This window comes from Uloborus diversus, chromosome 3 (genome assembly GCF_026930045.1).
Source record: "Uloborus diversus isolate 005 chromosome 3, Udiv.v.3.1, whole genome shotgun sequence".
NCBI classification, from domain to species: Eukaryota; Metazoa; Arthropoda; class Arachnida; order Araneae; family Uloboridae; genus Uloborus; species Uloborus diversus.
Window position 1 is genome coordinate 54,651,840 of NC_072733.1, and position 24,333 is coordinate 54,676,172.

Sequence of the window (24,333 nt, forward strand, 5' to 3'; positions counted from 1 at the left end):
AGAAAAGATAGTTAAGTAACTGCACAAATTAATGATCAGCAACGAAAAAAAAATCAATTTAAATTGAATGAGTTTTTTAATTACATTTCATAGAAAAATGTCAATGCTGTTTCCTAACTTATCTACTTCGAAAAATTATGAAGAGGTTTTTAAACTTACATGTTATCAACTAATAATAAAAAAGAAAACAAAATACACCTTTAAAAATATTACTTCATAAAACTTTTTACAAAACTTAAAAAAACAAAAGATATCTTGAATTTTGAAGCAATGTTTGGCAGATTTACATGCTGACAATTTCGATTTTTGAACAGGTCGTATTGAAATGGACCGCGCCGAAACGGTCGCGCCGAAACGGCCGCGCCGAAATGGGTTTCGCGCCGAAACGGGCGCGCCAAAACGGCGGCGCCGAAATGGCCGCGCCGAATAGTCCCATTCCGAACCTTTCGTATGAAACGCATATCCTACCATGACTCCCTGTTTAGCTCTCATATCCAATTTGTTTTTTTTTCTGTTTTGGAAGTCCAATATAAGAAATACAGTCAAAAAAAACAAGTGAGTTTTTAATAGATGGCTTTCTTCCCCAAAATAGCTCAAAAAAGGTTTTGATTTTTCCTTTTAAAACCGCTCTAGTCCGTAAGAAGTGGAAGCACATGGCTGCTTCGGCTCAAAACTGCCGAAGCAAACCCGTTTCATTAAAGTGTCCTAATTCCATTCATTAATGTTGAGTTATGGTGTTCTATGACGCTACTTTGTCAACTGGAGGATTTGTTAGTTTTTTCGATTCTTATGCTTTGGTCGCTAAGGTAAATTTCAAACCCGGGGGTTCAGAAATTCCTTTCCGTTATCGGAGCTTTTCCGCAAATATCTCTGTTCTCTTAAAACCTGACAAAGTATTCGAAAACCTCACTTTTCTTCTTTAAGAAATAAACCGAAGACTTTCTTGAAAAATCGTCTATTATTGTGAAAATAATTCCATCCTCCCCCTAAAGAACTCAACTGCTAAGGAACCCATCGCATTTAAATGCGAAAGATTTTACCCGGCTTTGACTTGAATCTCCGTTACAGGTTTAAACAAAATTCTCCGATTTTTTTCATTTTACACGAATAACAATCTGACATATTTTTACTTTTTATATGCAGTGAAAGACAGTGAAGTACAGAATCACACTTTTCAGTATTTATGATATAGTTTTTGCCTTCATCATAAACACGTTGATGCCAAACTTTAAGACTCAAAGGGTTCTAAAAGTTAAAATGTAAGGAAACTGATGAGTTCAAGGTAACAAGAGCCTCAAATGCTTTTGTAGTTCTCGATTCATCTACTTTTCGAAATGAGCATGTCCTTCAAGGCGAATAAAATACGACAAACAATGCATAATAATTAAATATTCTACTTTAAATTAAAAAGCAATAATTTAGACGAGAACGCAACACTGCCAGATCAGAAATGAAAAGCTGAAAATTTAAGAATATAGCCAGGCACGGCCTGAACTTAATTAAATATGTTGGGAAGGCGTATAATCTCAATTTGTCGAATGGAACTTACATATTTGCAGATTAATAAAATTCTGGTGCATGCACACGTTAAGTACGCACAATTAAGTACAATATCTAATGAAATTTGGACATTCGAGAATTCAAAAATTGCAACATTACAATTATGTCCGCAAATTTGTCGAATCGTGAGATAAAATTTTTCCAATATGGCAATTTTGGGGAGGTCATAGACACTTAACGTGACCTCCCATCGAGTGTTTTTGGATATAGTTTCTAAAATTATTTTTATGTTCACAAGTTTCAATGGTACTAGTACATTTTTCCTGAAGTAAAATTTTAATTTCCTGCCGACGCAAATGTAAAACTTTTAAAACACAAGGGTTTCGTGTTTGTATCTAAAGATGCTTAATTTTTATTAGTTTTTTTTTTTTTTTTTTTGGACTGCTTCATTGATGATTTTTTTTAATTAATATTATTTTAGTTTTGATCGATAAGTATGAAAGCTGGCTCCAGATTTCAGAGAATTTCGAGTCGTTCAGACATCAGTATTGTATTTCCAGAGTGGCAAATTCTTCAAAAAAAAAAAAAAAACATCAGTAAACTTGATATGTTTGCATGTCTCTCGGTCACGTTGTTATTTTATTTATTTACATTTATTCATCGAATTATGTACAGGTTATAAAAGTTACTGACGCTATAACGTAAAGTCTATCAATAAAATGGTTAAGTGCAAACTTTTAAAGAATTTAAAACAGAATATAGAAAAGAAGAAAAAAAACAGAAGAAAGAAGTCAATCGCGATACGATAAAAATTTACTAGAAAACATAAGAATTTAAATTTTAAGTACTCACATCCTATATAACACAAAATATAATCGTAAACAAGGTCTAATGTTCTAATAACTTTAAATACGAATCAAGGAGGGAATTGATTTCTTTTTAAATCAAATTTGAGTTTCAGAAAATGTTTAAAAACTATCATACGTGCAGTAAAATATTCAGAATCACAACAACTACTCAGATTTTTGCTATAAAGCAATCGCTACAACTTAACAACTAAAAGAAATTGCAAAGTCAACATCAGCGAATATTGGGATACGAATTACGATTTCTAAATAAACACTGTTATTTTACATACATTCTCGATGATAAAGAAAACTACATTTTGAGGAAAAGGGAATGAATAATATAACTAGCACTTACCTTTAACTTGGATTACGAATGAGCAGTCCTGCCTCAGCACAGCCAAAATATCAACAAAAATGGCTGTCGATACCTTGAATTCATTAGTTTATCTTCCCGTATGAAAGGAAACACCTTTTGCTCATCGTTCTGCGCAATCTAAAACATTTTTACAGTTTTTCTCTGTTATTTAGCAGAGCAGTATTAAACTGTAGGAAAAAAACAGTATATTACTATGAAAACAACAATTTTTTTTTTTGCAGTGTAGAAATGCTTTTTTAGAGGTTCTTTTCGTTTTATTTGGGGGGGGGTGCTGGTCTCTCTCTCTCTCTCTTAGGGATTCAATAGTATTTAAGGGGTGAACCCTCGCTCTTGGGAGAAATGGGCATCCCTGATGAAGAAAATAATATAGTAAAGCATGGATTAGCCGTGAGGGAAGAGTACAATAAACTTCATACAAAAGCTATACTTGTTACTGCTAGTGAAGCAATTTAGAAGTAAATATCCATACTTTCGTTTTATTGTGCAAAAAGGTCGCTATTCCTTTTGGTTCATTTTTATAATTCTGTTAATTTGGTTTGTTTTCTTGCTTCATAGATTCGTTTAAATTTAAATTGCATGAAATGCTTAATACAAGGGATGTTTTTAAACTAAGTTCCATTTTTAAATTAAAAAGAAAAGAACAAATGCGACCCTCGTAAATAGAACTTTAACTGAAGTTAGATAAATCCTAATTTTTTTTTCCAGAAATTCAAAAGCTTCCAGCTACAATAGTGACCCTTTAATTTTGTCGTAAAAACCTAAAAATACAATACAGTAATACATTTTTTAGGCTAGACAGGATGCCCAATTGAAAATTCATTTTTTTAAACCTTCATAGAAGGACCACCCTTATGTATACACTTTTTTTTTTTTTGAAACTTATAATATCCTACACCAAAATTAATGTTATGGAGAGGATATGGGAACAGGTCACATCTGCCGCAGTGTTCCCAAGTGCCCATTAGGACTAACTTGTAAAAACAAAGAATTCTTAATTCAGTTTAAAATTTTACACATTGTTATAAACGTACCCAACTGCTCATACAATAGTTTGCAATTAATCTTAATAGTTAGTTCAAAATGTGTTTTCACGTAAAGAAGACACGGAAATATATATACATGCAACACTTGCTGAAACAAATTAGTTGTTACAACAGAAGCTCCAAATGAATCATTGCTCTAAAAGTATTGCAACCTGCTAGGACATGTACTACGACATGTAAATTTTTCAAGATTTTTTGCTTCAAGTTATCTTAGTAGAACATACCACCATGTTCACATTTGCTCCCTTTCCTGATTTTAGGCAAGCATAATGAAAAAAAAAAGGAAAAGAGTTTTCAATTTTTTATTCCCTGTTGCTACTTTTATTTTAACATTGATTATGTTTCTTTTTCAGCCGAAAAGACATTATGGCTCTTATCGATGCAAACTTAAAGTAAGTTCAGATTGTTTCTTATCCAACATGACTTATGAATTATTAAATGAAACATTATTTCTAGTTTGCTGTGCACCTAAGCATGCATAGCAAACTAATTTTGTTCAAACCTCAGAGTGAAAATGTATAGAGAACGTATTCCACTTTGAAATCAAGAGGAAATTGCCGCGCGCACAGGTAACGTGATGGACAAGCAAACCTCTTGCTCCTTGGTGCCTTAAATTTATTAGCGAGCGTTTGCAAGTGGAAGGTTGACAATTTTAATCTTTCCGCTTCTTGAAATCTTTTTAAGATTACTTGCAACGTAACAGCACCGTCTGCTACAGGCATAATCCGGGAACAGCAAATAGGAAACTACACTAGCCTCAAAAAGTTAAGGTACAACCATTCTTTTGCGTCTTATTTGCAAATGACTTAATAAAAACCAAAAATTTGGGGGATATGAGCATTAAATAGTTTTTCATTGAATGCGTCATAGATATTTGTGTATAAGTGTATTGCAAAAACGATTTATTACAAAAAAAAAGCAATCTCTGCAGAAAAGTCTATTCTTGAAGAAAACAGAACATCACAGTTTTATGTAGTAAAATGTCATAGAAACAATGCAAAACTATATTCTAATTAAGAATGTGTCCCCCTTTAATTTGAATGCATTGGCGGCATCGATTTTCCATGCTGTTTATTAAGTTGTCGAAGCGAAGACCAGAAACAGAGTAAGCATTGTTCCAGCTCATGTAACGACCTTGGAGGAGGATTTAAAGCAGTAACCTGTCTGCCAAGATAGTGCCCAAGATTTTCTATCGGATTCAGGTCTGGAGATCGAGCTGGCCATTCCATTCATTCCAAACCATAATCCTCAAGATACTGCTCAACAATCTGAGCTCGGTGAGGTGGTGCATTCGTATCCATCGGAATGAAATCATTACCAATAGCATCATCATACGGGCTGACATATGGATCAAGGATCTTATCCCGATATCTCAGACCAGCCAGAGTTCCTCCATGGAACACATGCAGGTCAATGTGGCCACCGAGCGAGATCCCTGCCCAAACCATGATTCCACTACCTCTATACTGCAGTGCTAAGCGCAAAAGTGGTATTTGCAGCTGAGTTCAAAATGAGAAATTCCCGTTTAAAGTTGTGCGTCTCCATGTATTTGATTCAGATGAAACTTTTTCAGAATTTTTTAAAAAATGTTTCCCGTCGACAAATGACTATGAAACATTGTATTAGGGTAAAATATGTGACAAAGAACCACCTGGTGACAATAACTCAATTTCGACATAAAGTGCAGATACGACATTTGTGCTTAGCACGGCAGTATAACTGTGTCTTTCAACAGTGTTGGATTAATGGTATCTAGTGCATTGTTCCCTCCAGATCAGTAGACGCCCTGAATCACTCTCCAACGTAAATATGGACTCGTCTATGGGCAGCACAGGAGCCCATTGTTTCTGGGTCCAGGAAACATATTCTCTTGTCCAGCATAAGCGCTTCCTTCGCTGTGGTCCGTTGAGGGGAACACACACAACTGGTCGTCTCGCATAGAGACCTGCATTGTGAAGACGATTTCGCACCGTAGTAGCAGAGATTCTTCTTCCTGATACTAAAAAGGTGATCTGCAATGAGCTGGGGCACAGTAGTGGTTCTTCTCCTTCGCACCGAAAGAACTAGAAAACGGTCTTCCGCAGGTGTTGTAGCTCATGGTCGGGCTGGAACAGGTCTTCTGGACACAGTCTTCGGATTGGTATTGATCCCAAAGTCGCTGAACAACACTACGAGACATATTGAGACGTTTAGCAGCATCAGCCTGCGCCAATTCCATTCCCATCCATCCAACTGTCCACCACCCTAACGAATCGGGTTAGCGACGTCTCTGAGACATTTTCTAAACTCTATTGACTATTTTCACCGAAACTGCCAACAACAGTTGAAAATCAGCGTAACTGACACAGAAAAGTATGAAAGCTTGATATTTGCACATTTTATTCTTACTCATAAAGATGTGTTCTTTTCTATAAAATAAAAGTGCTAGCTATCTTTTTTCTTAAATGGTTTTTAAGTTCGTTATTATCATTCATGCAAACTATGCATTTTATTGTTACTGCTATTTTTTTATGGTGAGCTTCGAAAAAAAAATGTTTTACGTTAACTTTTTGAGGTCAGTGTAAATTTTCCCACGCGTTCCAAATTAGTTTAGTTAGTCCAATTATTTTTTTGTAATTGCAATGTATGCATATGAATTTACCGGAAAGCATTCATAATGTCTTATGGAAGTAAAACAACAGAATATTGAGAGAGTATTTCATTTTAAAAAAGAACACATAACTTTCAAAGTTTAAATACTAAAAAAGGGTAAGTTTTGAGCGATATTTAACAGCAACATTTTTGAAAAAAAATCAGGAACAGCCTATTGTTGTTTGGAAGTCGTTGAGATATCAAAGATCTCCTCCCCCCCCCCCCCCCGCAACCCCTCCCTTCACATACACCGTGAAAAATACTAACAAATCTCCTTCCAGCGATAGCCGAAGGGGAACAGCGTTCACTTTTTTATTTTTTAAATAAGCTTTAGAAATGGTAGCTTGATCAGATTTGCATCAAGTCTGAGAGGATGTGGCCATCCTGTCATCATACTCTCCTCTTGAGATAATGAGTACTACTGCTCTCTTCAGAGGATGATTATTGCTCCCTTTCTTGGGATAGGAGAGGCAGAAGTAAAAAATCAATTTCTGATATCAGTTACACATTAGTTTTCCACTACTGAACTCACTTGAATAGTAAAACTCTGATTTCAGAAAACAGAAGCTAAAAGAATGAAAACCTGATTTCTAGCACTGACGATGAATCCAACATATGCTTTGAATATTTGACTACCAGGGAAATGAGAGATCTTTTTCAGCATATTTTTGAGTGAGACAGAAATTAATAGATCAAAAAGAAAAGTTAAGCTACCCCAGCAGTCACATGTAAATTGTAAAAGAAACGATGTAGAATTAAAAACCACACCATCCGTAAACGTTATTTAATGCCTCTCTGAAATGAGTGTATGACTGTACTTGTTATCGTGTTTTTTTTAAGCAAAATGGTTTATATATATATATATATTTTTTTTTTTTTTGTGCAGAGGAATGGACGTTCTGTTGGTATCAGGTGGCAAAGCGGCTCACACCCAAGCTGTATTAAGCATGTACATGAAAATGGACAAACAAAAAACATCCTTTCTAAAAGTGGACAGTGCAGGAGACGTTCTGATGGAAGCAGTGAGTTAATTAACTTTTTGAAAATTTCCCAATTTATACCGAAAATACTTCTCATTTACAACAAGCAGCTACAATCGGCTCTAATGCAAAATGCCAATTTGAAGAGAAGAGCTAATTACCGTAGAAAACTGTAACCCCCCCCCCTCAGGCCATACACATGACAGCTATTTCATGAAGACTGCGGCATTCAAAATGATGAAAACTATACTGCGTAATAAACACTAGGGTGGGTCGATTTTAACTTTTTTTTTTAATGCCTGTGGTGGTCAAAGTTGTGCACTATCACGAAATTTTTGAAAAACAAGTGATTTGAAATCAAAATAATTGGGACCCCCCCGCCTTGGCAGACCCTTAAAGTTTCGCCAAATATGTAAAAAAAAAAAAAAGAAAGAAGAGAAAGCATTTTAATTTCTCATATACTTTTGTATGAATTTTTTAATCATCAATACTAAAAATAGTGGTCCAGTGAGACGACTTGCTCGTGAAAAAAACAATTCTCATATCGCATGATATTTAAGACATCATCTGGCAGGCCCTTGCAGTTTCACCAAAATGAAAAATCTATTTTCATTTTTTTTTTTTAATGTGTGCATTTTTTAATCAACTGTAGCGAAAATAGTTGCACAGTAAGGTTCCTTGTTTATTAAATATATGTGTATATATATATATATATAATATCGTATGACACTTCAAATCGCCGATAGAGGGCGCTAGTGTAGCTTGGAAGAGTTTTTGCAGCTCCTGAGTTAAATGATTTTTTATTGTAATTGTTTAGTTTTACTGCTTTAGTTTCAGTATTTTTAATGTATTTTTATCATAAATTTAAGTATTTTTGTGCTTTTAAGTCTTATTTTTGATTTACTTGCTTTCTAAAAGTGTTTATCTTTTCTTTGAAGCTAAGCCTAAATTGTGCCGATTTCTTTGTTGTTAAGCCTGAGTGCTCTGTTAAGTGTGTAACTTGTTTATTTTAATTTACTTCTTGTCTTAGGATTTAGTAATATTTGTACCTTTTACTTCCAATGCTTTCTAATTCTAATAATTAGCATTAATTCTTCAATTTTGCATTTTTGTATTGACTACTTAAGTGTATCATTTTGAGCTAGAATGGAGGTTATATGCATTTTGAAGGAGGTTAAGAGTGGTAAAGGGGACAAGTGGATTTCTTGTGACTTATGTCAGATGTTCTTCTTGTTTAAGGGGAAGGATGAGTCTGAGAAGGATTTCATTTGCACCAAGTGTGTTGAACTCTCAGAAATCAGAATTAGGATGATTACTTTGGCGGCTGAGTTAGCATTAGGCTGTAGGATTGTAGATAGGGTAAACACTCCAGAATGAAAGGGGGAAGTTAGTAAAAAGGAGGTGGGCATTAGCTGCGTGTTAGATAGTGGGAATATTCCAGAGGTAAAGGGGGAAGTTATTGCTGAGGAAACAGACTGGGAAACAAAGGTATAATTTTGGGAGATTCAATGGTGCGTGAGGTGGGAAACTCAATACGCAGAGTTAGACGTAAGGTGGCTAGATGTTGTTTGTTAGGGGGCTCGGATGAGGGATATAAATATGGTTGCTGAAAAGAAGTGTGTATTTAATAAAGAGGATGTAGTTACTTTGTGGGTGGGAGGGAACTAACGATGAAGGCCATAGTAACAACGATGAGTTTACAAAAGAGTGGGATTCCCCGTTGGACAAAGCAACCAACAGTTCGACAAATGTCCAATTGGTTGGTTTGCTTCCCAGATATGGAGTGCATAGGAGTTGGTTAAACCAACAGGGCAACGGGCTAGGTGTATGAACCTGGTACTCAAGGAAATTTGCGTAAAGTGTCAGGTTGCGTAGTATCAGGTTTATTGATGTGTGGAGTAAATGTAAATGCGATTAGATTGCTAAGGGTGGCCTGCATCTGAGTTCTACACGGGTCAAAATGGTTAGTGGTTTGGTTTTAAAGGCTTCAGAATCGAAAAACTAAGTTGGAATGGGGGGCATGGTTTAAGGAGCAGAATTCGAAAGGGTATTAACTATTGGGATTTTAGTAGAAAAGGAAATAGGGTAGCTAATAAGAGAAAAGATTTCAACAGTTGGGATTCAAATAATCGGCTAGAATTAAATGAAAGTAAGATGGGCTTACTTAACGTTTTTTATACCAATGCTCGTAGTATTAGGAACAAGATGAAAGAATTGAAAAGCATGATAATAGACGAGAAGTTGGATATTATTGGAGTTACCGAAACATGGGCTACCGAAAATGATGCTGATTTATTATCTCTTGCTGGGTATCATTTGTTTAGACAAGATAGAGTAGGTAAAAGAGGTGGTGGGGTTTTATTTTATGTCAGAGACACTTTAACTTGCAATGAATTAGTAATTAATGATAAATCTAATGAGATTGATATGATTTGGCTGGAGTTGATGAGCAATAAGGGCAAAAAATTACGTTTAGGGTACATTTATAGGCCACCCAACTTAAGCCAGGGTCAAGATGAACAGATGTTAAGTATTATTAGTGACATTTCAAGCAAGGGGTCAGTCATCATGTTCTTAAAACTGACAAAAATATTGTCCACCAAATCACCAGAAAAGCTCTCTCATAGCAGGAAGCTTACAACAGCAAATAGAGTGCTCCGTCTACATAATGGTACAGGCTGTAACGTTATTACCGGAAAAAGAGGCTTAAAATGACTTGAATGTTTTAATATAAGTTTTTTAAAAATTCAACTTCAAAGGGCAAATATATTAAGGCTACAGTGGACATATTTTTTTCCCCAATAACTTTTAAAGATGCATAAAACTTTGTGTGCTTGTATATTTATTACATCTAAAGCAATAAATAAAATTTGGTGCAGAAAAAAATGAATACTTTTTCAGAAATTTAAAATGAAAAGAAATTTAACAAAAAATTCAGAAGTTTCACATTGCTCCAGGTACCCCAATTTTTTTTCAAACTTTGAATTTCAACTTTTTTTTTAATCATTAGGCATTATAACATCAATGTACGCATTACATGTAATGTTTCATAACACAGTTTATAAAAAATTGCTGAAAAGGAGAATTTATGTGAAATTTTCAGCAAATACTGTGATTTTAGCAACAAAAGAGTTGAATTTCTAATTCTTCACAACCGCGGCATTATTGAAATTCATGCGTACAACTATAACTAGATTTTTTCCGAATGTGTTTCCAAAGTTTCACAACAATCCGATAAATATTGTGGCGCATGGAACAATTTAAGTTTAAGTTTTTATACAAATAATAGCAGCAGTGTATAAGAGCTGCAAAATGTAAACTCAGGGGCCTGATCAGGGATGTGCAAAACAAAGCTAGCCCATAATTCATTAAATAATGCACGGGCTGGAAAAAATCTTGTTGCCATGAATACTGTAGCTGATATGGTACTTAAAAAAGGCTAAACACTTTTTTCGATTTTTTGCTCTATTTTCAGCATTTTTAGTTAGCCTTAAAATTGTGCAATTAATAATACGAATTTCTCCGTTCCGGCGGAATGCTTAAATATCATACGATGCCAGGCTATACTTTTTTATGAACAAAGAGCCTTACTATGCTACTATCTTCGCTCAAGTGATTAATAAAATGCACAAGTAACTTTTTACATGAAAATTAAAATACTATTTTTTACATATTTAACGAAAATTCAAGGGCCTGCCGGAGGGCTTTAATATCATACGATAACAGAATGTATTGTTCATGAACAAAGGGGCAGTTTTCACTGCTTACGGTTAAAAAAAGTTCATGCATGAAAGCTTTAAAAATTAAAATGTTATGTTTTACATAATTTGGCGAAACTTCAAGGGCCTGAGAGGAGAAGGGTCTAAATACGCTTTGATTATAAAAAAAAAAAAAAAATACATTTGATACCAGTATTACACAACTTTTCACACCGCAAGTTATTTTTTATTTTTAAAAGGGGGTTTACCCTAATAAACGCATTATTCTTTGGTAAAGTCAGCGAATTCGTCGAATAATTTTAATGGTAAATTGAACCTGCAGTTGCTTACGAAAAGGGGGAAAGTGCTAATTTAGAGAGCGGTTTCACGAAAAGCATATATTAGAAAGTAAGAACTCTCTATTTAGTGGTTTCATTTGGCGTGGTGTCGGCACTGCGAGATTGGTTTGATGTGGAATGCTAAAAGGCGTCCATTGCAAAGAAAATACCAGAAAAATAAGTTACAGTTCGTAAACTACCTTTTCCCAAAATTCAACATTTAGTAGCGAATTTTAGCTTGCGAAGAATAAACCAAGTTCTTCAGGAATAAACTGAAAGTTTAACTTTTTACAATAAATCATGTAATAGCACTCAGTAGGTATACTTATTTTATTTATTTATTTAATATTTTTTTATTATTATTCTTTTTTTAATTTACTGAACATATAATTCCATTGAAATTGAAAAAATACAAGCAGACGACTTTTACTTAACGATAAAAATGTTTCAATTTTATTCATTTGCTTCTTATTTATTTTTTCTTGATGAATATGACTGGCGCTGACGATAAAAAATCTAACTGAGCTTTTATTAAAAATAAAATTCCACCAACTTCAAACTCTTATAATTTTATTCTACTTAATGTAGGAGCTTCGAATTTTGACATGTATCTCAAACTTCATGTCGGGTTGCTTTTTACGTGCTTTCCAATGATACTGAATTCAAAACTCTATGGTAATTCCTTCACATAGAAAGATTATCTCGTTCGATTGTTTCGTTTAAAATTGTAATTAACGAATAAATTCGAATTTTGAGAAAGACGCTTAGAGTTGCATCAATACTTACCCAAAATACCTTTAACGAAAACTTTCTACTTCTATACTTTTTCCTCCTGCTGGGAAGCAACCACACACTCAAACTCTTTTTTATTACCATTATTATACAGGGATAAAACCAAATCTCATAAAAGGCCGTTTAAAGGTTCAAGAAATGCATTTACGCTACTAAAAAAATAATATTTTGTTCAATTTAGCAATGAAAGAATTACATGGATGTATGAATTCTTTGTAGAATCTCATTTATTTGGTGTAATAGTGTTTATTTATTGCAGCAATTACTTTTACAACATTACAATTTATGTCAAGTTTCACTATTTAAAATTCAATTACAAAGTTTTCTTTTCATATTTTCAGCCGGAAAAGCTTGCTCAGAGTTTACACCTTTTTGTCAAAGGTCTTGGCTTCTGTAAGTAAACCGATTTGCTGCTCCTTCAAATCTGTATCTCAGAGCCAGACAGACGTAAGTCAAAAAAAAAAAAAAAAAAAACAGCGATTTTCTGTTTATTAGTGCATTGGATGTAGAAGCCTATTCCGCATCGAGCAATGTGAACGTATTTCTTTTTTTAAAAATCCTTTTCAATTTTTTACCATGGTTATAAGAGCGCGCTTCCCGTCATTTGTATGTGATAGAAAAAAAATTTTCCTCTTTCTATAAAATTACCATAATGTCACTTACGTTCTTTTGGCTCTGAGGCACAGAAATAACCAATTAAGATACCTGAAATTTCCCAGTAGAGAGTACAAGTGAAGTGTTTAGTATCGAAACCAGCTCAATCAACAAATGTTTGAAAGTTTTTTGCTCTCGCAATTTGACACATCTTGATACGTACTGTAATGCACCAAATTTATGATAAATCCCTCGTAATCCGATCGAACCTTCAGTCAAAAATCGGTTTCATTTCAAAACCAGCCCAATCAATGCTTCTTCTACTGAACGGTCACTGTAAAAACGCAAGGTCAACATCCACAACATTCAGTGGTGGATTTATCATTTCGCAATTACGAGGGGCCCCATGACCACACGAGTCCCGAAGGGGTTACAAAAATGCACGTGGTAAACGTTTTACACAATTCTGTGACGCATACAAAGCCCCCTCCCCCCGCAAAATGCATTGCAACGGACACGTAAGCCTGTAAACCCGCTACTGACAAGATTACTATAATAAATTGCTTTCTCAACTCATGTTCGATTTTACAGGCTAACAGGCAAACACACGACATAAAATTGCAGTGCCTCATGAATTTAACTTTAATTGAAAAAAAAAGAGAAAGGAAAAAGGGGGGGGGAGGGCTTATTTCACAGTGCAATCCAAATTATTTTTGCTAGTAAATAAATAAACAATACTGATGGTTTAGGAAAGGAAACCAAAATGAAGTAGAGCACCAAAAATTATTGAAACGAAAGAACGAAAAATTAGTTATCTGTATATATCGCTCGTTTGGAAAAAGAGTGCCACAATACGAAATTTTTAATTTTTTTTTTTTGCTTAACTCGCGAGAACTCGCGCCGTTATTCGTCACACAAGTACTCGCGCGGGGTCGAAAACGACCCCAGTATTTCTTTTTTTTCTTCCTTTTAATTTTTGCACGAATTCTTTATTTTATTTTATTTGTTTATGTTTCTCCACCAACAGAGACTTCTACAATAATTTTTTTTTATTTGAAATGCATAAAGAAAGATTTTTTTGAATTGTACTATGCACGAAAAAAAATGTTTTATATGTTAAACAATGCATAAAAAATACTTTTACTAAGCTTTTACAATGTTTTTAAGCATATTTATGACACATTTTTCAACAACTTTTTCAAAACGTTTACACATTTTTATTCCTATTTCAGTTAGTATTCAGTTAGCAAAAGTTGTACAAAAAATATAGAATACCTAAAGAAACTTACTTACAGTTGTTGCAAACAATATTTTGATGTTCTTTGCATGCATAATTTTTGCACAATACGCAAATCTGTTGACATTTTTTGTCTTTATTTCTTGGGCACAAAGCACACCTGAATCGACCCGAAACTTTGGCCTTTTTAGTTGGGGGTTCTTCACTAACAACACGGTTTGCTTTTTTTTCTTCAACTAAACACAATGCAAGCTTTTTTAGAAAATGTCTTCGGTTCTTATATTCCACAGGAGGGTCCTTTTTGGACAGCAGTATTATCCGTGCGTTTATAGCAGCAACATTCAGAATGCAAAAAAATACTACCATGGGCCATCGATTTGTTATCCTTGCCGTGGTGTAGGATGCCGCCATTTGATCAACAACATCCACTGCGCACTTCGTCATATTATAAAATGTAATTATCTCTGGTTTCTTTTTCTCAGTTGAATCTTCATCAATAGTGTCATCGTTATGCATCGTTGACAATAGTAAAACACATTTTCCTTTCTTTGGAACATATGAGACGATTGTGCAATCTTTTTGGAATCCAAATAATGAAGAATGTATTTCACGTTTCTTCGTATTTACGAATTCAACAGGGATTTCTTTTTTATTTTTTCGCAATGTTCCTACTATTGTAAGATTTTTAGAAATCAAATCTTTTGCCAAAGGATAACAAGTGTACCAGTTATATGTGGTAACGTTTCTACCTGTGTTGTACAGTGGCTCTACAAGTCTTTTTACAACGTCAATTGGCTTGTTCGATTTGTTGCTATTTTTACCACAGTAGATTTCCATAGATGAAGTGTAAAAAGTTCTTGCATCGACTAGTGCAAATAGTTTTATTCCATATTTCGTGGGCTTGTTTGGCATATACTGTCTAAAGGCACAGCGACCCCGAAACGGTTCCAGTTTTTCGTCAATGGTCACATATTCCCCTAAAGTGTAATTTTCTTTGCAGTTTGCATCGAAAGCTTCAAATATTTCATTTATTGCAGCCAGTTTATTGTTTTGTTTCCTTGAATCTCTGGTATGTACATCGTCAAAGCGTAAACATCTCATCAAAAAAAGAAAACGGTTGTATGACATTACACAACGAAATATTTCGATTCCGGTTCCGTCAGTAGCCCATAAGTCCCTTACATTTAGATGAGAAGACTTGTGAAGACCTGCTAAATATAATAGGCCAAATAAAGCCTTAATTTCCACCGAATCTGTGCATTTTGCGTCCCTGAGTCTTGAGTAATTTTTTGAAACGTCATGTATAAAAATATTAGTGCATTCAACTATTTGGTTTATTATTTTATCATCGATAAAAACGCTCCAACTCTCAAAGACATCACTGACATTTTTGGCTTTTCCTTTTGGCCCAGGAAGATGCGTAATTATATTTCGAGCTGGAGCACGGACATTAGCTCGGAATTTTGTTTTTTGCCAAATAGTTTTTGCATCTCTTCCAACAAAGGTGTCATCTCTATCGGGATCAGCAGAACTTTCACTTCCTGAAAATTCGCTCTCGCTGTCGTGGTCACTGAAGTTTTCTTGATCACTAAAACATTCATCGTCTGGAATGACCTCTTCATCACTCTCCACATCGGCTAATAATTTGCGGAGACGCTCCATCTCTTGCTCATATGGAGTCGGCATGCTTTCTTTGTAATAATTATTACAAATACAATTGAAAAATATGGATTAGAAAGGACAAAACTAAACTATCATGGTAAACCGCACGCGTGTGCACTCAAAATCATGACTAGAAGAAGGATTGCTGAAAACTACTTCCGTTTCCCAACCTTTTTTTCTAAATTCATTGAATGCATTGCACTGGAAATAATTCCAAACACCTGTTCCGTTTCGAGAATTTTACTGACGTCAGTACTCGCGCGGGGTCGAAAAAGACCCCACTCTCAAAACCCCCCTTGTTTACAAGAATTGAAAGGAGATAAGAAAATTCCAACCACACCCACACATCAATCAAGGACACAATCCCAGCTACTCAGAAAATGATTTCTTTATCTGTCCATGAAATTCCAAGAAATGGAAACAAAAAATGGCTGGGGTCGTTTACGACCCCGTGCGAGCTCTCGCGAGTTAAAGGCATTCAAAAGACGTTATCTTCTTTGGAAATTAATGACAGTTTTTTTTTTTCGAATGTTAACCACTGAGGAGCACAGCAAACTTGCTTTTCTTAATGCAAATTTCCTGAAGAGTTCAACATCAAACGCTTCTCCTGTAAAATTTCATTTTCTCGTATTGTGGCACTCTTCTTCAAATGAGCGAGATAAGAAAAAAAAAAGAGCGCAAAATGTGTTTACGCTCTCTTAAAAAAATTTAAAAAAATTGATGGAACTGGTTTTGCTTATAAATACCTCCAATTCCTTCCTTAAGAGCATAAAATTTACGCATTCAATATTTATATCAATTAAGTACTTTATAGTACCAAGTAGTTCCACTTTCGCACCTGTCTGACACGGGCGAAATTTACCGGCAAATCGGAACATATTCGGGCAATTTTGCCGGTATATGGGCAATCATACGGGCAATCTTTTATATCGTGTTATTTATTTTTAACATCCGTCTGAGATTCGTTCTAGTAAATATACACTGTAACAAATTTCGGAAACAATTCTGGATATATCGGAAACGTCACCGAAATAGTAAGAATCCTTCATCCAATAGCGAACTCCTCATTATTCAGAAAGCTTTTTGTTATTTCAAGAAATCTAGAAGCGGAAGTGAGGCGCAATGCTTCGAAACGTATTTTATCCTTCCAACACTGGCGCCAGTGAGTCGAAAATAACGAGAGCTTATTTTTTCCTTTTCTATGGTTGCAGCAGTCAGCAACTGTTTAGCATTGGATTGCTTGTTATTTCATGTCTAGAGAGTAGTAAATTGTGTCGAAACTAATTTTACGCCTTTGCATTTTGGGATGCTCTTGATTTTTTAGAGGATGTACGCAGCTATTAAGTTAGTTAATAACGATTTGCTTCTTTACAATTTCCGGTGCGACCATGATTACATATATATTGTGTGTTCAAGCGTGAATAGTTTCAACACCCGTTTTTATACTTAATGAAACGAAACCCTTTGGATTACTTATCCAGTTGTAATGGAGGTACTTAGATTTTCTTCCGTAATGTTCACTTGTAAGTATTAATGAATATTTTAAAACATGTTGTTACATACATTTATATTTTTGTTGATTTGCATTTGATGAGGCTCCAATTGTAACTGTTTTTGGGTTTATCGAATTAATTTAAAGTTATCCTACATACCTATGAGCACAGTGTACTATTTGTTGTAACCAATTGAAACTGATTAATTACGCAAAAGAAACAAGATTTATATTTGAAAAGCAATCACAGAAAAGTTATTTCGAAATACTTGGATATACATACATTGGTTCAAAAAAAATCAATTGTTTAATTCATTAAAAATATGGTAATGCAAATGTTTTCTAGTATTGTAATATGCTTCACAAAAAATGTGCCAGTATTATTTATCTTTTTTTATTATAATTTATTCATTTATTTAAAAATATTTATACCATTAGAAAATGGCCCAGTTATCTATTAGTAAGCAACATAGTTATGTAATTAATGCATGTGCTTATTCATTTTGTTAAATGTGGTTGACAATAAAAAATTCCTTGACAATAGTTGTTCGGTAAATAACATTTCCTTCGTGGATATACTAGTTTAATATAGAACAGTCAGGAGGAATGAGTCAGAGGCAAAAATGGAACAGCTGCATTTACAAGCCGAAATAAAAAGAAATATTATTTCATGTCATTATTTTAAAAGTGATCCTTTTTTAAATACTATGTTATTAATACACAATGTACATATGGGGAGAAGACGAGGGGCGTTCACCACGCAGACTGCCATTGACATTTTCAGGGATTGCTTTTTTTTTGAGGGAGGGGGGCGCTTTATAGCATTTCATGGGTTCACCATCACTCTTATTGTGTGGGGGGGGGGAATCTCGTATATATGAAATGGTGTAATCATGCAATAGAATTCAATGTTTTAATAAATAAAATATGTAATGCATTTTCGCACATTGTAAAAATAAAATCAGTAACCTATTTTGATTAAGTATTTATATTTGTGATGAACTGGAAAAGGGCAAGAACATAAGAATCACCCCGAATGGTTCCAACAGGAGGACTTGGTGTCATATTTAAATTCACCAATTTCTCTGTTGGCACTTTTCGGTACACTTTGTTCGTCAGAGAAATAGACTTGACGCGAAGGGAAGGTAAGTTCTGTCAAATTTTATCCGAAAATAAAAGCTATCAAGTTTGATACAAGATATGTTTTTAAGTTCTGCATTAAAAATACAATATGTTGATAATTTTGTCTTGAAAATATTTAGAGAAAAACTGAAGTTTAAGATTGTTTAACAAACAATCCCACTTTTGAGAAAGTACCCCCCCTCCCCTCCCCAGACGATTTTGTGAATAGGAATGAAACTACTATATTATTTCATAAATTTTCAAAAATTTATAACTGTGCATATGTTATGCTGTTAACCATGCTATTTGTCATTAGAAATTCAGAAAAAAAAAAAAATCCACGAATGATTCTAAAATTTTTTGTTTCATTGCTGTTAGATATGAAGGAACTGAAACTGATATGGTATGCAATACTATAGTAAAGAATTATATTTTAGAAAAAATCACGGAAAAAGGATTCTGAAATTCTCGGAAACGTTTTTGAAAATTGTTTGGAGAGTTCCGAAATACTCGGAAACGTTTTCGAAACTTTCATGAACCACAGCTGCACAGAATACTCAGAAATATTTCTGAAAATTACAGAAAGTATTCCAAAATACTCAGAAACATTTAAAGAGGATTTCGAAATACTCAGACACGTTTCTGGACATTACAGAAAGAGAATTCCGAAATACTCAGAAACGTTTTTGAAAATTTCATGAACCGCAGCTGCACGATATACTCAGAAACGTTTCCGGATTTTTTTTACAGTGTAGATAGGGTATATTACACAAACTTATTTGCCATAGCAGCATTTTTCTTGTGTGAACCACGCGATACATTTTGATGATTAATTATAAGTTTGTTAGGAGTACTTTATTATAAAATTCTTGTTTGGTGTGGAAATGGTAATTTATCCATTTCTATTGCATTCAATATAAAAGTAAACATTTGGCCACACGTTAATTTTTACGAAGTGTTTCTGTGTCTTGTTTAGAGAAACTTATCTGATAACGAGTGGCTCTGACGATTTTAAATGTGCCAAATTTACAAGAAGATTTCAAGAATCACTTTATCCTCCCCCCCTCCCCGTATCTCAGTCCTTTTTCGCTCCACGACTGAAATTGCAGAAAATAACTTAATTTACGTACAGGTTTCCCTCGTATAACACGGTTAATTCGTTCCGTGTAATATCGAAACCGTGTTATACGAGACTTTTTTATAAATACTTTTTTACTTATTCTTTAACCTAATTAATCATCTACATATCATAAATCATGTCAATGTTTACCGTGTTATATCGAAACCGTGTTATACGAGACCTTGAAATAATGTAAATCAATTAATGTGTACCGTGTTATATCGAAAATAAGTCATAAGGTGCAAGTTTTATAATTGTTGAAATTACGGCTCAATAGAATATACAAACGAAAATTGGCTGCCAGAATATACAAAGACCCACTGATTTAAAAAAATGAGTTGTTATAAACAGTAAAACTTTATTATTTTACATGCCTCAAATTAAAACTGTTATGCACAACAAAAACAAACTTTATCAACTCTCTTGATTAAGAACCAAACGCATTATATAAGAAAAAAAATCTGAGCTTTACTATAGCTGTAAAGATCGTCTGAGCAACACCAACAAAACAAAATATAAAATAAAATAAATAACATTATTCTACTTATTTTATTTCATATTTTGTTTCGACCACATTTTTTATTTATCGTTTGCTAAATTTAGCTCATGTTTAATCCAAATGTTATTTTTTTACTATGCAGTGGAAACAAAATAATATTCATCTTTTTGCATTTAGAACACTAATGAGAAAAATAAAGTATGTATTTAAAAGTAAAAGTGTTATACGGGAAAACAGCCGAAGACAGACAATTTTTCGCAAAAGTTTCATAAAAACAAAGTAAAAACTTATTACAGTCATTATCATACATTTATTACAGTGCATTGAACACAAACAAAATTCCTTCTTTTAAAAGAAGGAATTTCAATCCAATTCAAGCAAATTTGGCTCTTTTTAAAATCTGGTTTCAATTTGGCCTCTATTGGCAATATTTAGAGAGTTAACCATTGAATCACATTTAAATGGCCAATATTAGGAAAATTAATCTGCATAAAACTTTTTTTTTGCTTCGGTTCGCAACAAACTTGGGGTGAAAATATTTGAAGTGTTTCTTTGCTTATACTTCAAATCCAAGGCCCTATTATCATTAAATTAGCGTAAAAGGAAGTCGTGTGATGCATAACATCAGCACGTTTGTTAATATTGAACTACGGCAGCACGCTTCCAGCCCTTCTCGAGTCTGTAGTAAGCGTTGATATTTTACAAATTGCATATTTATTTATTTATTTGTCGTTCATTTCAGACAAAATATTTTTAATTGAATTAACAAAATCCATGATTCCGCGGTCGTTTTTACTTTTACTCGTACTTTACTCGTCAATTTTTACGATCGCGATTTTTCCTTTTTTTTTTTTTTTTGGTAATGGGTTCGTTTTTGAGTTTACGCTCTTTTACAATTCCACACTCTCAGAAAAGTACAGTCAAGTGCCCATACTTGGGATAGTTTTGAAATTTTGCCTTTTTTAGTAGCCTATTAATCATATGTTTTCCATTCGAACGAAGTATTCTATTTTTAGGATATGCCTTAGTACTTCACCTCAAGACAAGGTATTGTTCAGGGTGGTTCGAAAAAATCGATTTTTTATTTCGGAATCACGTTGCCTCTTAAAAGTTGTAGTTTGGTATCCTCAATTGGAGAAAATTTTAAAACAATTCTAAATTGACATCTTCAGTTCGCGCATGAGGCTGAAAGTTGGAAAAGATGTTATTAATTGAACTTTTCATAAAAAAAATTTTGGAAAAAAATAGAACCGACTTCAAAATTGCTCTAAAAAGGGGAAAAAATTTATTCTTTAAACACCATCGATAATACTTTCAAACATGAAGTTGGCGCAAAAACGATACAAAAGATCATTCACAGCCATAATTCAACTACAACTATAAATTTAACCAGGCCTAGTTTCTTTACTATCACATATATTATGCATTGATAACAGCATATTTGAGTAACGATATAAATGTTTCGTTTCTAACTTTGGATGATTTTCTGAAAAAAATATGAACGAAGCATGGTTACACTGGATTTTACTTTTTGTTTTTGCGCCAACTTCAAAAAGTATGTTTAAAAGTATTATCGATGGTGTTTAAAGAATAAAATTATTTTTCCCTTTTTAGAGCAATTTTGAAGTCGGTTCTATTTTTTTCCAAATTTTTTTTACTTCAATCTTTTTAGTGCAAATGTATATATTTCAGTAAAAGTAAGAAGTTACCATCATGAAACTTTACCCTTTTTTTTTCCTAAAAATGCTGCATACTAAAAAAAAGAACTATAAGCACGTCTTAAACTTTAAGCGATTGGCACTAAAAATGTATCTTTGTTCCTCTCTGGAATTCATTTGTGTGTTAATTTAATTATAACCATTTAAATATCCCTAACTAATTTGCATTTCACAGCATACTAGCTGCTTGTGATTCAGTCCTGTATAGTTGAGGTAAACATAACCTGGTAGTATTGTGAAGGCTAAGCAGATCCTGATTACTGCATCACCTCGCTTCCAGGTTAGCTTTACCACCAGTGGCGTAGCCAGGATTCTGATTCGGGGGGGGGGGGGGGGGGGGGGGGCCAGGCGATTTTATCAATGTACTACCAAATTAACTATTTTTCATTAAATCGCGAATTACGTTATTAAAAATAGATTTCATCATGCATTATGCGCATTATAAATTATTACTAATATTTCATTAAAAATCAATAAAAATTAATTGCACCCATATTTGTGGTGCTGGATATTTTCGATGATAAATAACATCAAGATTAATGCAACAGTAATATGCTAAAAAATGTAAATGTTTTTAATTTATAATCAAAAATAATGAAATGGATTTACCATAATGTTAATTAGCTATTTAAAAGTGCATGAAAATTATCTTGCATTAAAAATTTAGTCGTCTCTTATTTTTTAAAAATTCTTCCGCTATTTCTTCATCTGAAATTTTGAGTTCTCTGTGTATTGACCTCAGAGCAAGTCCATTTAGACGTTCTTCGCCAATAGTGCTCCTTAGATAGGTTTTTACTCTTTTAAGGGTCGAAAATGTCCTTTCTACTGCTGCCGTAGAGACGGGAAGAGTGGCCAGTATTTCATTCATAATAGTAATCATTTTTATCAAGCATTAAATAAAAACTATATTCATGATTAGTATGTACCCTTCATCAGTTGAAACAAGATTCGGATCAAAATTAAATAGTTTAGATTACTAAGGAAATATCGAGAAGGCTTCATTCAGCAGTTAATTTTTTTTTTCTTTTATAATTATATTCTTAAAATCCCGTAAGAGATCTAAAGAAAACTTTAGATTTGATATCTAAATTGAAATCTAAAGAAATTAAACTTTTTAATCAGGGGTGCCCCCCCCCCCAAGCTCAATGGCGCAAATTCCCCCCCCCCCTCCAAAAGAAAGTTTCCCGCTTTCGAATTGGGTTAAACATAACAGTTTTTAGAGCGTATAATTTCCATTGAAATTCACGAGAGGGAGGGGGGGGGGGTAGCGCTAACAAATACCATTTGAACTGAAATGTTGTTGGATTGTTGACCTGCCTTGCCTTCCCTAATTTTTAAACGTGGACCTTGAGTAAACAAGTTTTGGGTACCCCTGAATTTTGCTACACCTTATTATTATTATTATTTTCTTCAAACATATGAATAATTACAGGGACAACTTTCTGGCTTGGGATGGGGCCATTACTAGATGTATACAATATGAACCGTGAAACGGAAATTTATTGTCACTTAGATAGTTCGGGGAGTTTCTCCCCCGAAAATTTTCGAAATTGTAATTTTAAAGCCACAGTTTTACACGATCTCTGGTGATGTTAGGGGAATAAATGGTTTGGTGACCTCTTCCAGGTAATTTTTCAATATTGAAACTTTAAAAGCGCAATTGTAAATAGTCTACCGTTGCGTTAAGGAGGGCTTCCCTTTGTTTTTAAAATTGTAGTTCTAAAAACGCAGTTTTAGACTAACTGTGGTAATTTTAAGGAAAAAAGAGATCCTAGGGCTCGCCCCTGGAAAATTTTCAAAATTAAAGTCTTAAAAACGCTATCTATGGTTAGGGGACAAGCAGTTTTCTGAAACTGAAGTTCTAAAATCTCAATTGTAGCCGACCTTTGTGACGTTAAGAAAAAGAGTTTTCTTAAGCTCTCCCGGAATTTTCTCGATATTGAAGCCCTAAAAACCAAATGTAAGACGACTTTTTAATAATGTTGATGAGAGTGGGGAGGAGGGAGAAGGGCGCTTCTCTTAAATTTCCGAACTGCTATTCCCCCGGCAATTTTTTGAATTGATGCTCCAAAAACGCAATTCTAGGCTTGTCTTTGATCGTGTCAAGGAAAGAGGGGGGAACCAGGGGCTCTCTGCAAAATTGCATTACTAGAAACGCGGTTTTAGATGACTCTTGATGATAAAGAGGGTGTCATTCTGGCGTTACAGTGGGGGCGCTCTCCTGGGAGTTTTCCAAAATTGAAGTCGCATAGCTAAAGAGGATGGATCACACACACCATCACAGATATTTTTCAGAAATCCTCAAAAATGGATTCAGTTATTCTGCAAACATCGAAAATCAGAACTCGAGAATTTTAACGAACGAATCCTTTTATACATATCAGATATGGAAGAAAGTAAATATGATTTACGAAAAATAATTTAAACACCTTAAAAACAGACTGTTCTACTTCCATCAGCGAAAACCAACATCACTGAAAGTTTTAATAAAAATCATCTAATGATAAATAGAAACAATCAGTTTAAAAATGGTAGAGAAGATGGGAGTAAAGTGAAATGAAAAATTCTTCATAAGCTTGAGTTAGTTAATGGAGGAAATATATAAATTATCGATTGGAGGGATAAAAGATATGTAATTCAAACTTCGAAACTAGTTCTTATCGTTTGTCAAGGTGCAAATGAA

At 33.9% G+C, this 24,333-nt stretch overlaps 1 protein-coding gene across 3 annotated transcripts in view; it reads left to right on the forward strand.

The window, feature by feature from the left end:
• LOC129219329 (uncharacterized protein ZK1073.1-like) overlaps positions 1 to 24,333 on the forward strand; it is a 276,015-nt gene that overhangs the window by 182,408 nt on the left and 69,274 nt on the right. For all 3 annotated transcript variants that reach the window (XM_054853685.1, XM_054853686.1, XM_054853687.1), the window contains 3 exons: positions 4,121 to 4,159; positions 7,285 to 7,420; positions 12,548 to 12,599. In XM_054853685.1, the coding sequence (XP_054709660.1) occupies positions 4,121 to 4,159; positions 7,285 to 7,420; positions 12,548 to 12,599 (227 nt within the window). The remainder of the gene's footprint in view (positions 1 to 4,120; positions 4,160 to 7,284; positions 7,421 to 12,547; positions 12,600 to 24,333) is intronic.